The 18,145-nt window shown below is 39.3% G+C and overlaps 1 protein-coding gene across 1 annotated transcript in view; it reads left to right on the top strand.

Annotated features, from left to right (window-relative positions):
* LOC149266597 (uncharacterized) overlaps window positions 1–17,062 on the top strand; it is a 39,444-nt gene extending 22,382 nt beyond the window's left edge. The window contains exons 4-5 of the mRNA XM_089397042.1: window positions 16,407–16,526; window positions 16,754–17,062. Of these exons, the coding sequence (XP_089253168.1) occupies window positions 16,407–16,526; window positions 16,754–16,798 (165 nt within the window). The 3' untranslated portion in view covers window positions 16,799–17,062. The remainder of the gene's footprint in view (window positions 1–16,406; window positions 16,527–16,753) is intronic.
* Window positions 17,063–18,145: the final 1,083 nt, after the last annotated feature.

Below are 18,145 nucleotides of genomic sequence, written 5' to 3'. Positions count from 1 at the left end.
GTTTCTCCCTCAGCTCCCGTAACTGAGCACGAATCTCAATGGAATCGAAGAGCTCCTGGAGATTTTGATTTTGACTATAATGTTGGGAGTGTAGGCTGCTCGACACAATATCGAATCTTATATTCATATGATTCTTATTTTGTATCGTGGAATTTCCACGGGTTATAATTGCCCCAAATTTTGAAAGGTGCCTTTGGATAATTCCGGTAGTGATCCTATCCCTATGCATGTTAACCCCGTCTCTATCAGAATAGTTTTTAATATGACTATTTACAACGTTTTGAACAACATCACTTACTTTGGGTTGCACGAAATCATTTGTGAGAGGCCGTAAGGAGTCCCATACTGAGGGTTTGCCGTGAAGATGGGGAACGGAAACCCGCCAGAGTTTTTTCAATTCACTTACAACATAAATCATAGTTGCTCAATCTCCTTGCCATATATTGCCTCAAATGCCTGTTTGAAGATATTTCTAATAAAAACGTTATTTTGAAGTTGCCCTCTTTCTACAATATAACTGAAACGATGCACGTCCCAATCAATCTCAAAATAATTTGGACCCTTGAAAAAACTTTGTTGAGGACGTGAAAGAACTGGTTTTTCATCGTAAGCATGAATAAGATTATTTTTAGGAACACACTGATGAAGATCTTTTGGATTCACCACTCATCTTGTGAGTTTGAACCCTTCTCTAAAATGCACTAGAGAATCTAGAGCAAAGCCTTTTACTTTCTCAACTTCATCATCAATAAATTGTCGGATGCTATCTTGGAAATGAGCAGTGATTTGTTTAGCACAACCTTTAGATAGCTTAAAATACAGTAGAACACTCATCCCTGAAATTGTTGTTCAATATAATGGCATCTAAATATCTACAATCAATAGAGGTGGAATTGGAAATATGAGCAATATGATCTATTTTTTTGGACATTCAAAAACATCTACACCAAATGGGTAAAATGCAACATGATTTGGTACAAAATCCGTTTTCTTGTCCCTAAAATAACTCTCCTTGCGAAGCTTGAATGTGGAAGGTTCAATAAAAGACCAACATCCTGGCATTGCTTTTTCGGCTGGACAATATGGTATCTGAGACCTTGTTAGAGGTCTGTCTAGAAACTTTGTTGAAGAAAAGAAATTAGTGTTCTCATGTCCATATGTCAATTTGTGCTTGAAAGATAACATGAGCAATGATGTCTTCTTTCTAAGGGATGGTGGACCAAGGCTTAATGGTCTTTTCTTTTTAGTGAAGCTGGCATTCAAAATCATTAATCGAGCTAAACAAGATTTGTTCAAATGCTCCCCACAATGGTCAAGTACCCCTTCTTCCTCACATTATGAATCATCTGTTTCTTCTGTCAAGGCATTGGAGTTGCTTTGAGGGGCTTCTGACACCTTGGTTTTCCCATTTCTGTTTTCATTTGATGAAACAGGGACTTCACTGGTATTTCCTATTTCATCAACATTTTTTTTGCCCATGAAATCCATTTGCTTCACAATCAACATTATTGCCTTGATTAGAGGATGAAGTAATAGACATATTGTTTTCTGGAATTTCATCTATATCACCTTCAGGAGTACCTAATTGAACATATTCAGACATATCACTTTCTGGAATTTCATCTATATCACCTTCAGGAGTTCCTAATTCAACATATTCAACATCTTTTTGTTGGTTAGAGCATCCTTTATTGTTAGTCTCTTTCAAGTCAATGTCCTCTTCCATTGTAGGTGTTGAATCTGGTGTTTTGAAAGCCTTTAATGATTATGCAAATGATTTTTTTATTTGTTGTATTTGTTGTAATGCTTCTCCAATTTCATTTAACAGTTTAGATTTATGATATTTACTTAATTCCATGATTTCAGGACTTAAACTTAATGGCATATTGTGCAACGAATAACATCTAGAGGATCGGATGGCTCTGATACCACTAAAGTGACAAAACTTAGAGTTGAATACACAATGTATTGTAGTAATATTTTTATTAATAAGATGAATGTACAAGAGTGATTGAATGTTACAATGAAGGTCCACTTATATACCCAGACAGGTGCCCCTTCATGACTGGACATGTCTTTTTAGACATGCCTTTCCATTTTAACTAATGACTATTTTAAAATATAACTACGATTATTTATTTGTATTTATTTAATTTAATTTAAATTATATTCATAACATATTCCTTATCAAGATATATTTGTGATCCCTAGTTCTAGGTTTCCTTTAGCCCTTCTTGAAGAGCCATACATCTTGCTTCTTTAGCAAGTTATCCCTATCATTTGAGTCTCTCCTTTGAATAGGCTTTCGAAATCACTACCTCTCCATCATTGATCTATCAATTTTAGTGATTTCCCTTGTACTAGGACTCCTCCCATTGGTGAAAGTCTGTAAAGAGCAGGGAGCTTTAGCTGAGGTGACAGTGGGCTATTGCTCCATTGTTTCCACTTGGTCTAGTAGTTGCCCCTTAGGAACCCCACCTAGGACCCCTGCTAGATTGAACAGTAACCATCACCTCCTATGGTTGCACATTTAGGACTTTCAAGGCATGGTCACCTAACCCTTTTGGCTTGCACTGACTCATTGCACTAAGTTTAGAACACCTCTCCCTTGCATAACGCACTTTTGGAAAATAGTGGCCCTTTGCAAAAGTAAACTATGCCATACAAGGCCCTCTTCCCTTCACTATGCAGTGAGAATCCTTCTTAGGCTAAGTGACCTAACTTTTATTGCCTCCCTCTGTGAACTACGCAATTCCCTTTTCTAGTGAGCCCTCTTGGGCGCAAAGTGCATCTTTAGTGAATAGTCAGCCATTGTTGAAGAAAACTACGCCCAATAGAAGGATATCCCTTTCAGAGCGCACTTCAGGAAAACAAGGACCCTTTGAGCACACTTCGGGAAAAATTCAAACCCTTTGAGCACACTTCGGGAAAAATTCAGACCCTTTGAGTGCACTTTGGGAGAACCAAGGACCCTCTATCCCTTCAAAAGCGCATAGTGCACTCTCAAGCAACAGTTGGGCAACCTTGCCCACTGTCATTATGCCTTGTGCTCGCATTGAGCCTCTTTGGTGCATGACACACTGTTAAGCAATAGTGGTCCCTCCTTGTCCTTTGTGACTCCGCCCTGTGCCCAAGTAGTCTCTCTCTCTCCTTGAGCGCATGGCACACTTTTAGTAAACAGTGGCGTCATCTCTTGCTCACTGTTCGGCTTAACTGCGCTTTCACTGTCTCCTACTCCTTTGAGCCTAGTGCATGGCGCAATTTTAGTCAACAAGCTCATCACACTGCCCCTTGCACTTGCCCACTATGTTGGACCTTGAAGAATCCCTCCTCATAGCACATGGCGCAGTCTTAATGAACAGTGGTGCCTTCCTCAGCCACTGTTAAGCTCAACTGCGCTCTCCTCATCAAGCCCTTCCTTCTTAAGTACTTTCACAGGTCTTCATAAGCAACTTCTTCCATGAGCAAGTTAGAGCTAGGATATATGCTTTTAAGTTTGATTTTGCCTTGTCAGAAGTGATCTTCATGGAAAGCTGGTACTCAAGGAAGTTGTCAAGGAGAAGAAGCACAAAGAGGAACAATCACGAAGACATGAAGTAGATCCCAGACCATGACAGAATGAAGACATTGCATGAAAACCTAGAAGGTCCCGATGCTAATCCAAGACCCCTATGGAGGGTGAAGATGAATCATAGATCAGATCTACCATCAAGAATGCAAGACAAAGCATCAAGAGAGCAACTTGGCATTGCCACATCATCATGAAGCTCCATGTCATCACTGTCAAGTTGTGACTTGTACAAGTGTCAAAACAATGTCATATGTGTCCATGTGTTATGCCACATCATTTGTGGATGTAATGATGCAATTATCAAAAGGAAAGTGACAAAATGTAATGTGTGGAAGTCCAAGAGTCACATGTGGAATATGAAAAGTCACATGTGGACAAATGACTCAAATTTAAGTTTAAAGGTCATTTAGGAGTCCAAGAGTCATGAGGGAAGTTCAAGAGTCATAGGGAACATGAAAAGTCACACCTCTTGTTACAAATACACCCTCATAACTCAAGCAAAAGGCTTTTGGAGGCTTAGGGTTTGGAGAGCTAGCTTTGGCTTCTCTAGCTTGACATAGGAGAGAAGCTTATTCCTTGGAGAAGTAAGAAGTGACTTAATGTTCCACTATTGGAACTAGTGTTCACCATTGTAACTGTGTACTTGGATCTTTCACTTAATAATCAGAAGCTCAGTGAGCCAACACATTTTCATGCATGTATCTTGAATGTAGTAAGACTATTCTTTAAATGTTTGTGGTATGTGTTTTGTTCACATGTACTAAGGAAATTGAACTATTTCATTGGCTTTGGTACTTATCTTGTTGAATATGTGTTGTATGTGTTTTACTGATCGTTGTGTCTATGTGAACTATTTCACTAAATGACTAACAAATCTTTCCTCACTCTCGTGTGTCTCTTCTAGGATAGTACTATTACTTTCCTCTTAGAGACTCACTTGTGTATCCCCTCATGAAGGTCTCCTTTTACACATTGCAATTGGTGCTTCACAATGTTAACTTGCTGATTTCAAAGGATGTGTGTGTAATCTCTTATGTTATACATTGCAGCCAAGGCGAACCTTGAAGTTATGGTGGCTGGGCTGATACTTCAGATGGGGCTCATACTCCAAACAGTGTGAGGTCTAATTGGGAATGTGGAGACCCCTTGTATGTTGGCAGTATCCAACACCGTCAACACAATGAAATTTGTTTAAAACCCTAGGCCCCAATTTTCTAATTTTGATACACAAATTTCTTCTTGTTTGTTGCTATTGAATGAGCTACCCGTTCGAGATTTAGGGTTTCATGAAACAATTTAAACTGCACTCTTTCCATGCCACTAGTCGGTTCAACCCACATCCAACAACAAGGGTGTGAAGCTAAGTTGCACGAAATGCTGAAACGTTTCAGAGTTTCCGAAATGGGTACCTTTAGAAACATCACCTCCTAAAAATGGAAACATCAGCGGAAACACCGACTGAAATGTCATATATGTATATATGAAAAAAAGTTATAAATAATTGAGTAACACATTATCTTGCCAGTAAAAAGGAAAACCCATATATGAGAATTTAGAAGGAAAACCAAGTATATATTAACTCTCATAGATGATTACATGATGGTTGAGTTTCGGAGTTTCAGGTACGGGTGCGACCTAAAACGTCGGGTTCCTAGAAGTTTCGTGCAACATAGGTGTGAAATGATTCCTCAACACAAGTCCTAGAGCTCCACGGATGAAAAGTTAACAAAATACGAGGTTCAACCAAGTGGAAAATATGTGCACTTGCCACTTTTTCCATTCGAACTTCCCCTTGTTGTCAATGTCCTCAAGACTAATACTTTGAATACTTGACCCACCATCTCCTTGAAGTTGCAATTGAAATGGCTATCATGATGATATTCTCTTGAGACACCTAACATTGAAGATAAGAAACCTATCAACTCCCTTCTTTTCCTATTTTAGAAGGATATCTCTAGATAGGGATTTCATTCATGTTTTATAACTAACATCACTAATGTTGCTTGTTGTTGAAATGGATTAGTTACAAGATCTAGACATGCTTTCCAAACTATCCAAGAAACAAAAGGGACATGTGATTGAGCTAAGCCTCGATCAGGAGGAATCTACAAAATTAGAAGCAAATATTGGTATCCTTGGGCCTATTTATGTAGATAAAGATGCTACATGGATGCAGGAACATGTATAGATGAATAAATTTATATTAAATGTTCTGAGAAGAGACATTCAGAGAGTTGTGACTTCTCCTTGGTGTACCAACCCTCATGCTAGTGTATACCAATCCATCAAGTAATTACAACTTCACATAGTGGTTGCCAGACCTGTTGTTTTTCCTTGTGCAAAGGTTGTCTCCTAGCTCATCAGCTAGGTCAACATTGATAATTGATTGATAGGGATATCACAAACAAGGCCATTGCTTCCTTTAATACATTGGCCTTAGATGTACGCTACAAATTCCCACTAGCAAAGTAGACCTCAACCATGACTAGATGTTGCAGTTTCATTTTGTACTACATTAATCTCGTGAATTGTTGGTGGGCATATGCCAAAGCCTTCAGGGCCAAGAGGACAACAATATATGCCACTAGACTATTAAGGACCTTTTAAGATTAGTGTGGTCCTCATTAGTAGATTGTATGGCGAGGAGGATGCCACTCAATTCAAAGATTCTTGGGTCCCGTTGGTATATATAGTCACAAAAACATGAACTTTTCAATTGGGTTACCATTTTGTTGGCTTCCATGGGCTATCTCCAAGGCCAAGCATACAACCCAAAGCACACGCCCAATGTTCTTTATGTCTTCATACCTAGATATCACCTGCATTGTCAACCATTTCCCTAGAATGGTTTAATAGTGGTAACCAAGTAAGGCTCCCATTCACATTTACTGCGAGAATTTGTGGGAGAACTGGTAAATAATTCATTGCACATAGATTTGCAAGAAATTTGTAGCTTCACTCTTAGTTTATCTTTTGTGCTTTTGCAAAACATATATTAGACATGTTGGAATCACGATTGCCATTACACCAAAACCCGCAGGTGTTAGTAAATGGATGCATCGCCACAGTTAATGGATCCTTGAGAGGCGGTTAAGCACATGTCACGAAACACATGGGGAGCGCTGGATTATCCAATGCCCAACAATCCCCCCCTTAGCGCAAACAGGGTGTGATTCGAACTCGAGACCTTTGGCTCTGATACCACTTGTTGGAATCACGTTTGCCATTACACCAAAACCCGTAGGTGTTAGTAAACGGATGCATCACTAGAGTTAACGGATCCTTGAAAGGCGGTGAAGCACATGTCACAAAACACATGGGGAGCGTTGGATTATCCAATGTCAAACAAGACAAAGCTATGCAAGAAATTAGGGAAATTGGTGACCAGTACGTCATTGACATAATGACATACAACTGAGTTTTTGAAGCTATCAAAGCTTTGCATTTGCTCCCGAGACAAGAAGTGGCCTACCAAACTTTTGTGCACAGAGTCAGAGTAGCACTTGCTTGAGACAAGAAAGCCTTGTGGCCTCCATTGCCTTTCAACGTGGGAGCCTATGGCTCTAAATATGTTAAAAGAATTTTGCTTTCCATTTGGTGAAAAAAGATTAAGAAGACACTATCCCCTGAAAATGGTCAGTTGACATTCCTGAGCTTGCAAATATAGATGACCTCACCAAAATGAGGTACAAGAAGAGAAGGAAATACTCATAAGGGCCATAACCTTGGATGAGATAACCTTCAAAATGGGTAGCAACTCCAGAGGCATGAAGGATAAGAGAAAGGAACAGGCAGAAAAGGAGTGAATGGAGGAAGAAATAGCCTAGAAAGAAGGAATGGAAAGGGAACCAGGGCAACAATAGTAGTAGAAAAAGAGGGTAGAAGAGGAAGCTGAAGCACTGAGGCTTTAGCAAGAAGATGAAGGAAAGAGGAAAGAAGAAGAAGAAGAAAGAAAATAAAAGGAAAATAGGAAGGAGGAAGAGGCAAGAGGATCAAGGTCAATGGACTTTGGTCCTATAGAGACCTCATATGGCATTCCTGGGATTGCTATGATAGGAGGTCATTTCCAATTGGGGGAACTTGGATTGGGAGGATTCACCCCTTCCAAGATAGACAAAGTGAAAATCATCGACTCTTTCGTTTTTGACAAGGTAAGAGGTAAAATAATCAAACAATCACTTACAAGTTTGAACTTATTGAGAGTCCTTGAACTCATGGTCACAATTGAAACACCTCTGATGGATGATATCAGACGAGACCCAATTGCTAGAGTCCATAGGGGTTGCATTTTGTTAGGCCTCAAAATTGAATATCAAGAACATGCTAGATAAGATAAGATAATTTTATTAATGTCCTCGGGTGACCGCAAAAGTAGGTCAATGGGACTAAAGGATACATCCAGTGTAAGTACAAGACATGTGGGAGTGAAAATGCAACTCCATTGTAACTCCAAAGCTAATAAGACTAAGATATGACTAAAATAAGACCGACGTGAAATAAAAATACAAATAGAGAATGTATAAAGTCAAATGAGATGACCAAAAATGAGAAATGCAATGTCTGCTGTTGGACTGTGCAACTCCAAAGAAGCAAGGGGGAGCTGAAAATCAAGCCAATGGGGTTAGCATCTCCCAAATCTGATGGCCGATAGTGAGGGAGGTGAGCAAGGCAATCTCTCCCTGGATTGTGCGAGCTAGAAAAATAGAGGAATACAAGCTAAGAATACGGAGGCCAGAACATGAAGTAGCTCCTTATAAAGGCAATATCACTAGCCTAGCAAAATTCAAAGCTTGATTCTTTGAATTGCAAGATGAGCTCAACCGGTGTTTTAAAATTTCGCCGAGTTGAATTGGAATCGGTTGAGGCGACCGAGTCGAACCCCTGCTCGTGCTGGCTTGGCACAAAAACCGGTTCAATGGTCGGTTTGTTACCGAACTGGGCGAGTCGGTCATCGACTCGGCAGGCTTGGTTTGTTACTGAACCGCCTTGACCGAGTTAGACTTAAACTAGCCGAGCCAGTCAAACCTGGTCAACGACACATTTTGGAGGGAAAGCAAACTCCAAACTTGCTTATTTTTTGGTTTTAGGTTTTCTATTTGTGCTACTACTTCTATAGTTGTAGTTGGAGACGGTGATGAGGAGGAGGAGCCATGGGTTTCCCTGTCTGACTCTAATTCAGAGTCTGAGCTAGATGACAAGGAGTAGCCAATGGTTACTAGTGACTAATGACTAGTGATGCTTTACTTTTGTTGTAGAGGTCATTTAGAGCCTCCTTGGTTATGTGTTTTTGTTCTGATCTCCATATCATGTATGTATTGGACAGTGCACTGGGTGCCATTTTGATATAATGGATATATTCATGAGCCTACTTTGATCATATGTTGTCTTCTCTCTATATTCTAATGCTTTGTGTTTGGAAACATGAATGAAAATCTTTAATATTATGTTTTTTCATAGAAAAAAAACACTTAATGTATTTTTTACAATGACTGCGTCATTGAAATCAAACCGTCCGAGTCGATACCGAGTTGGAGTCGACCCTCGACCGGTTTCGAACCCGAGTCGGAGTTTTAAAACATTGAGCTCAACACAGTCCAAAAGAAAATGTACACAAATCTTAAAGAGTTCGAGGACATCACCACTCAATTCCTCGTATATTTAGAGATGATCAAAGATAAAAATGGTGTTGTATGGAGTCTAGTGCAGCATGGGTGGGTGAGTGGAAGAAGTGGAGTCTAGCGCAACAGAGAAGGATACACTAGAGGATCCTTTGACGATGACACGGACAAAATACCAACTGAGTTATCTAGCTCTGGCGGCAACAACAGGTACAACATTAGAGAATGATATCACAACCTCAGTAAACAATTGCAAACATCTGTACCTTGCTGTGGAGAAATTCATTGAGAGATGTCATATGCTGCCATTGGGAGATATGTGTGCACCTAGTCCCATGACAAATATTTTGAAAGAGCTAGAAGACAACATCAAAATAATGCGTGTTGTTGAATTTTCTAAGTCTATTTGTTAGAAATTTAATCTGTATTCTGCTGGTTTATTTCTTCTACTTGTAAATTCTGAAAAAGTTATTTAAAACATTTAAATATTGAAATAAACACAATATAGTCACAACAACTACAGATCATCAGTGGAAAGAAAACAAACACACAAGTGACATCGTTATTTTTGGACAAATGTCCCTGGAAAAACCCAATGTGGGAAAACCGTTGCAGTTATTCTGAGGGTTTATTATTATGCAGTATTTCCTTGAGTACAACTGGGTGCCTAATCGGCCCACCCGACAGAAAAATACATGGCAGCAATACCTCTATATTCGGAAACAGGTATTCAGAAAACCTGTCCCATGAAACCCTCTTCGACACAACTGCAGCTTAGCGCTAGCCCTTCTGGCCTCTGCGTCAGCCCTCTGAGGCACTGCGCGGCCTCTGGGACCCTCTGCATCAGTCCATCAGTCTCTGCGTGGATGACGCAGTCCCTTTGGCCTCTGTGTGGCTTGAATTGGTTGTCGCTCTCTCTCTCCCTGCTTCCGCGTTGGTCTCTCAGTACGATTTTTGCTTTGCTCTTGCAAATTGCCCACAGCTTCCTTCGCCTCAACAATTGAAGGACTGAGCCTCTAGGTTCTGCGCAATCCTAGCTACAGCGAAAATAGCTCCCTCAGCCATTGCGTTAACCCTCCTGGTCTCTGTGTGAGCCTCTCTCTGCCCTCCTCAGCGTCTGCGCTGGTCTCTCTCTGGCGCAAACTGATGACGCAGTCCCTCTGCGTCAATCCTTCCTTTGTTGCTTATGCAAGGATCAACCACTGTCACTTGGGACAATTGATTCTGCTGCAAATGCTCTGCTAAGCTAATGCCTTCAACTCTCCTGTGATCCGCAACCACCCCTTGATACCATGTTGAATTTTCTAAGTCTATTCGTTAGAAAAATTGTTAGACATGCATGGAATGTGAACAGAATCTGAATGATAAATCAATGAATTTCATTTCCATTGACAAAGATATACATTTATATTACATTCATATGACCCTTGGTTTCATATTCCAAGGTCTCTTGGACTTCCTTAGACTATTCAGCTTCCATACCAACCCTTAGAGGATTAGGTGTACAACATTCCCCCCTTAATCCGAAGGGTTATGTATGAGTCCAAGAAGAGAGTTGTAATACAAAGTGTGCAAAAATGCATGGTAGCACTAGGCTGAATGTGCTCTCTGAAATGTTGGTATCAAAGGAGGTGGTTTAAGGATGACCACCAACACTGGAATGCTTAGTGCAGTTCCTGGAACTCTTCCAAATCTGGCATGAAGCTAAGGTCTTCTGCTAGAGGAATTTTTCATAATGTTTTGAAGAGGGAAACCTTCAACCTTGAAAGAGAGATCTCACCCCGCATAAAAAGGGAGAGCTTCAACCTGAAAAGGGAGGTCTCAACTTGTGATGGTTTAAGGATGACCAACAACTCTGGAATGCTTAATGAAATTCCTAGAACTCTTCCAAAACTGGCAAGAAGCTGAAGTCTTCTGCTAGAGGAAGTGTCCCCAATTCTTTGAAGAGGTATCATTGACTGAAGGCATGCTCAGGGGCATCTTTGTCTCTGGCTACAACTCTGAATCTGGTATGGCAGGTTGTGGCTCAGGCTCGCTTGATGTGGCTTTGAAGCTTGTAGATGACCATCATTCCCCCCCGTCAAATACAAGGTGAGAAGATGAAGAGATCTCAACTGCAAGACTTTTCAATATTCGAGAACAAATCCTGTTGTATGAGCAAAATATCTTCTTGGCTGTTGAAGCCCATTGCCAAGAAGCGATCCATCCAAGATGAATCTTTGTTCTTGCAAGAGGTTTGTTTTTGAAGCATCTGTTTGAAGAATGACTGGTTTTATGACAATGCTTACATGGATGAAGATCAAAACAATGATCTTTCATATGGCCAACTCGGTCACAGTGTTGGCATTTCACAATATGTTGTTATTGCTGTGGAAGAGGAGCGGAATTTGGAATGGCTGAAGGTGAACTATCATGAAGGAATCCAACACTCTGAAATTGAATGGGCTTTGAGTAATCTGGAATATGAAAGGACACGTCCTTGTCATATCCAAGACTAGTTTTGTGCTTGTTGTGGACAAGCTCTTCCCAAGGTCTGATGACCGACTTGGGAAGTGCAAACTGAATTTCTGCATCTACAAGTAAAACTGCTCCTGAGAGGGGCTCAATGATCTGATCAAGTTGTTGCTTATGGGAGTCTGTTTCAATGTTTTGAACAGAAACGGGTTCAGAATGACGACTCCACTACTGTAATTCTTCCTGATTTTTTTTAATTGGATGTGTTGACCGCTGCATATTCTCGGAAACATCGATTTGGAACTTCATGTTGAATATAGCGACCTAATAAATCAAATTCTGCACATGAATTGAATGCAGGTTACATGAATCGAATGCAGGTCAGATAGGGAGCAATCAATGCCAACATCAAAGGTATATTATAAAACTCTGGTGCTAACTCCAATCTTTAGACCAATATGATAGTTATGGTCCCTCTTAGATGTGCCTCCATGATGCCTGATGTCTTTGAAGTTCAGGTAAATAATCTTGTACCTTCTCTCTTAACTGGTTCGAGAGAGGGACATCATCGATAACCAGTTTCCTTCCTTGTCTCAAACACCGTTAAAATTGTGGCTCGGTTTCACAAATGCACCAAATGCAGTAGATAAAAAGAATCAAGAGGATTATTTCCAACAGATAACCTGTGCAAAGATCACGCGTAAGGAAGTTAAGTACATAGAATGGTCAATACACAGGGTGTTCAACGCTCCAACCGGTGCAATGTCAACCACTAAACCTTTACTCCAAATCTCATGCATGTTTCCCACATCTAGCTGCTTTAGACCCACAAAGGTGCATTCTCAGCTCATTTCAACTGTGGTTTCATGGGCCCGCTTTTGCTCCATTCACCGTATGCTTAAACATGCATTAAATAGCATATGGAGGCAGCGTGAATAGAGTGTTCCGCTGCGCAGTAAGGGTGTCATAACAGTGGAGTGCGGTGGTTTGGAAGGTGCGATTGCAAGCAGCATATCACCAATGTAAACCGGTGGGGGTTATTAAAACCAACGTAAAATGCATATGTCAGTGGATTGGTATGGCGCAACTGGGATACTTGTTGGCTTCAACAGAGAGAATCACATTCAATTGTGGACAGGGACGTTCAAAACATTTTGAACTCCTTTGACAACAGCGGATTGGGCAGCAGCGGTTGGAGGGTGGTATTGCAGGACCGGGGAGTATCACACTGTTTTGAACAGAAACAGGTTGGCCATACCAGCTCCGTCCTACGGCCTCCTCTATACTCCTGCGTTATACTCCTTGCAACGTTATATTCATTGTAGCTCCCTCAAGGTATTACGTTACCACTGGTGTGCATCTTGTTAGAGAGACAAAATTACTAATCAATGACACCGTGCTTGCCTACAAGTATGGCAAGCAGTGGACAGTATTGTCGATTTTGGAATTTTCAGCAACGTGACCATCACACCAACAAGAGACAGAGAAACAACCTTCCCCGTAAAACTCGTTATAAGCAAGCTCTAGGTGTGCAGACAACACATAGTCGCTCGGTAAAATAATTAACATAGTCAGTGATGGTAATGAAGTAACGCAACCTCTAATGACTTCCAGTATAACAGTCTCAATGCACAATTTTCAAGATTCCAACCAACACTCAATGCATACACATTCACAAAGACTAATGAAACGATATGCTAGAGTGCCCAGGTGCAACAGAGCAACATTAGAATATTTCTATAAAAAGAGAAATGGCAGACAAATTCTGGAAATGATGCAAAGCTAACATGGAATGTGAACATAATCTGAATGATAAATCAATGAATTTCATTTCTATTGACAGAGATATACATTTATATTACATTCATATGACCCTTGCTTTCGTGTTCCAAGGTCTCTTGGACTTCCTTAGATTATTCAACTTCCACACCAACCCTTAGAGGATTAGGTGTCCAGCAAAATTAATTTGTATTATGCTGGTTTATTTCTTCTACTTGTAAATTCTGAAAAAGTTATTTAAAACATTTAAATACCTAAATAAACACAATACAGTCACAACATCTACAGATCATCAGTTGAAGGAAAACAAACACACAAGTGACACCGTTATTTTTGGACAAATGTCCTTGGAAAACCCAATGTGGGAAAACCGGTGCAGCTATTTTGAGGGTTTATTATTATGCAGTATTTCCTTGAGTACAACTGGGTGCCTAACCGGCTCACCCGATAGAGAAAATACATGGCAGCAATACCTCGATATTCGGAAATAAGTATTCAAAAAACCTGTCCCACGAAACCCTCTCCGGCACAACTGAAGCTCAGCGCTGGCCCTTCTAGCCTCTATGTCAGCCCCAAGATCCTCTGCGTCAGCCCTCTGAGGCACGACGCAGCCTTTGGGACCCTCTGCGTCAGTCAGTAGCCTCTGTGTGGATGACGCAATCCCTCTAGCCTCTACGCTGTCTCTGCTGGGCTCTGCGTGGCTTGAACTGGCTGCTGCTCTCACTCTCCCTACTTCTGCACTGGTCTCTCAGTACTGTCTTTGCCTCTCTGTCCAGTACTCACTGCCCCTCACTGCTGATCACTGATTCACTTTTGGTTAGCAACCCCGCTCTAACAAAATGAATGATTGATCACTCTGATGTGTCTCCAACTGACCCTCAAGCCTCCTCTTACACTTTTCTTGTTGACAATTCAACGGCCGAGATTAAGTCCCTAATCAACGGCTAAAATTAGATTTGGCTTGATCCTCGTTATTTAGAACTTTCTCACCCATTTTATATTAATACACATTAATATTTTAATTTTCCTAAGTTTAGACTTAGGAACTCATTAAAGATATTAATTATTTTAATATCGCTCCATCCGGGTGGAATTTCCCCAAACTTTTTCTGGGTCTTGGAGATCTCATGTGGCTTAGTCTCTCCACCAATTTTCATGGCGAGAGCACATCCGATGCTACCAAAAATCAACATGTGTAATTGGAATGACTCCCAAAATCACTAAGGAAGTTCCAAAAGAACACATTGCTGGCCCTTTTAATCTTTTTTGATTACCTTAAAAGAGAGATGGGGCCCATGCATAGGGAGCTAATATTGTACAAAATTGCTTTTGAGCAATTGATTTTCAGATGTGTCATAGGAATTTCATCCCAACATCATGGGCCACCTACGTTCAAGATAAGGAACAAGGTTGATTATAATTATCTTGCAAATAAAGTGTAATCTCATTTAGTCTCTAGGAAAGAACTAGAAAAAGGAAGTTGAAAGATTATAACTGCCAAAAAGAAGTTTAGGAAGTCCCAAGAGGCAGTTACAGCCTTAAGGCTTTATAATTCCATGAATGCACTGTAATAGTGGTTTTTGGCTTATTGTGAGTTTGAGAACTTCTTTAGGAATTCTAATGAGAAGAAGCCCTGATGGCCATTTTTGAAGAGCAATGTTCTTATGTTGTGTATGCTGTGAACTTGTTTTAGTGTTGCATTATCATTAATATCACTGTAGGGCTGTATTATTTTATTGCTGACTATTTTAGTATTTTGCAATGGATTTATGGTTCTTATTGTCTTGTTCATCTGATATGTTGCTTTGAGTTGGTAGATAGGAGATTTTGAATGGTGGTGTTTTAACGGACTTCTCTGCTTTGCATCTCTGTTTATGCTTATGTGTTTCTGTATTTCCTAAATAGCTTTCTGTTTCAGAATATCAACCGGAACATACAGCCAAATTTTTATCTGCTGATTAAAATATGCTCTTAGTTAGGATTGGTTAACCATTAGATTAATTTGCATTTTGCACAGAGGATATCGGCATATATTTATCCACATTCCATATCTATTTCCTCATTGAAAGTAATTGCCAGGTGAGAATCTGGATGTGTCTCCTATCCCAGACAGTGTGAAATCTAAATGGGACTTACATTGGGGAGTACTTCTCTCTGTTGAAGGGCACACATCAACACCCCTCTTGAATTCTTAAGTATGAACTAGATGTCTAAACCTGTGATATACGATCTTGCTATTATAAAGTTCTTTTGTGCTTTCCTGTATGTGCCTGAAGTTTCTTTTCAAGAGTATTCATTGGTTATTTAATTATTTCATCTTTAATGTGGCTATTGAAGACTAGTGTTTTTGCACAAGAATGATGGGCGGGCTAATATCCTGTAGAATTTAAGAATGATAAGAGGCCACCTGGGGCAAGATGTGTGGTTTCTATTGTAGACAGTGAGATTGATTATTAGACACTACAAAAATTTACTGTATAACTGACAGTTACATGCTATCTGTCTATTTGTGTGAGAACTGGAAATTTCAGAATTTATAACTTGGTCAGGCAGTGGCTGTGAAATAACTCACATACATATGTACAAAACTGGCATTGCAAAAAATGAGTGAAAAATTACGTTTTATATGTATTTTTGCTTGTTCATGCAATCTTGTTTTTACAACTTTGTAAAATTCCAACTTTTGCCAGACTAATCTATATGTATTGTATGCCATCGTATGCAAGCAAAGCATAACATCATCTGAATTTTTTTCAATGTCTTTGGAACATAAGATACAATGCCTTTTGTTTTGGGTGACTCTGGATGTCAAACGCAGTTTGATCTTTGATGCTCATCAAAGAATGGTTTAACATATCATGATAGAGAAGAGGTTCATATGAAAAAAATGCTCAAAATGTGATTGATGATTGGTTATGATTAAGAGAAATGTTCTAGACTAGCATGATTTCTAAAATTCATCTATATTTGGTCGACAAGTGCAGCTTCAGGAAACTACACAATCTTCATCTGGAGAAACTGATGTCAAATTCCAGATAACGAAAGACACTTTGGAGGCCATGTTGAGATCTATGTACTACATAAGAGACCAACTGTCTAATGTTGTAAGTAAATCCAATTATATACTGCAATAAATTTCATAAATTTAGAAGTCAGGACAACATTATTCATATTTGTACAGTGTAGTTTTTATTGGTATTATTAACTAGTTGATTGAAATGTTAATTTGAATTTACCCCATAACTTTCTGAGACTCGCCATAATAGGTCTACTTCAACGTGAACTTTTTAGGAGACTACTATGTAATGCAATTCTACGTGTTTGTTTTCAGGGTGCAACCTCAAGTGGGCAGGCATTGAGGAAGGGCCAGCAATAATTTATTTGAATATAGCAAAATCAATAAATGTTTTTGGTCTGGATTTTGAGACACGAAAAGCGAGAATTCATTACTTCATAAATATTCCCGTGAGTGGGTGGGAAAAAATATTCAATAAGAAGGGTTAAAAGAGGGAAAGGGATAGTAATGGCCAAGGGCACAAATTGGGAAGGTAGAAAATACTAATTATAATATCTATTCACATTGTTATACTCTTCATACAAAATTATCCTAGAAATAAGTAGTGATGATTTTTTCTTGCCAGAGTAAGCCTTTCTATTATTATTCTTCTCACCCTTGAAACACGAGCATGAAGGAGAGGCGGGATATTTATGGTAGTTAGCCTGAATTGCATGCTCAATCTACTATGAAAATTCCATGATTGAGTCTTGGATTTTTTGTGTAGTTTATAGCTCCCATGCCATCTCGTCATCACCATCTCCTAGCCAATCTAAGATAGCTTATACATAACTCCACTTCACCATATATCTATGTATGGGTAAAAAGTTGTGCATCTAACCATACCATCTTTATTGCGTATTAAAATGTATGAACATGAGCTATCTTGTATGTAAACTTGTACATTTATTAATCTTTTAGTATTAGGTCTCATGTTTTCTTATTTCAATAATTATAACAGGCCACTTTCATAAGCTCATACTTCTGTATTGATTTTCTAGTATTAGGTCTCATGGTGTCTTATTTCAATAATTGTAAAAGGCCACTTTCATGTAGTAGGAGTCTCAACACTTAATAGTTACCTGAACTGAAGTTATGGTTTCTTCCTTTCTGTATAACCAAGGGTTTCCCCTTCATTTGTAACTCCTATTACCTGATCAATATAATTAACAAGCTACACTGCAGAGCTCTTCCTCGATATTATTTGGATGCGCTTAAACATTGTTTTTCCTGTTGTCATTTTCTATTTATTTGGGGTTTATTGTTATTTTATTTATTCTTGTACTATTCGAGTTGCAATAGTAGTGCAGCTTTGTATGCATGCAAATTGGTTTATGAGCTACAAGACTGAGATTTTGGCAAAAAGTAATCAAACTTAGAATTTTGATAAATACAAAGAATCACGAAAAATAATCACTTGCTGATTCTAAATGATGTTTTTTCACATGACAGCTTGGAAGACTTAGGCAGGTTGAAATAGTGATAGAAAGACAAAATGCAATCCATATGATTTTGAAGGTGATGTTGGAATGCATACATGGATGAGCAAGATCAAATTAGCCTTTAAAGTGCATGACACTCATAAAGAGGAATATAAGTTAAGCATTTCCCTTTGCTTATAAGGGTTGATGTATACAAGGTGTGCAGCTTTCAACATGTTTATAGAGG

This window comes from Pinus tabuliformis, chromosome 6 (genome assembly GCF_031772625.1).
Source record: "Pinus tabuliformis cultivar Carrire ecotype Pingquan chromosome 6, CPIR1, whole genome shotgun sequence".
NCBI lineage: Eukaryota > Viridiplantae > Streptophyta > Pinopsida > Pinales > Pinaceae > Pinus > Pinus tabuliformis.
This window is presented reverse-complemented; position numbering and strand designations above follow the sequence as displayed.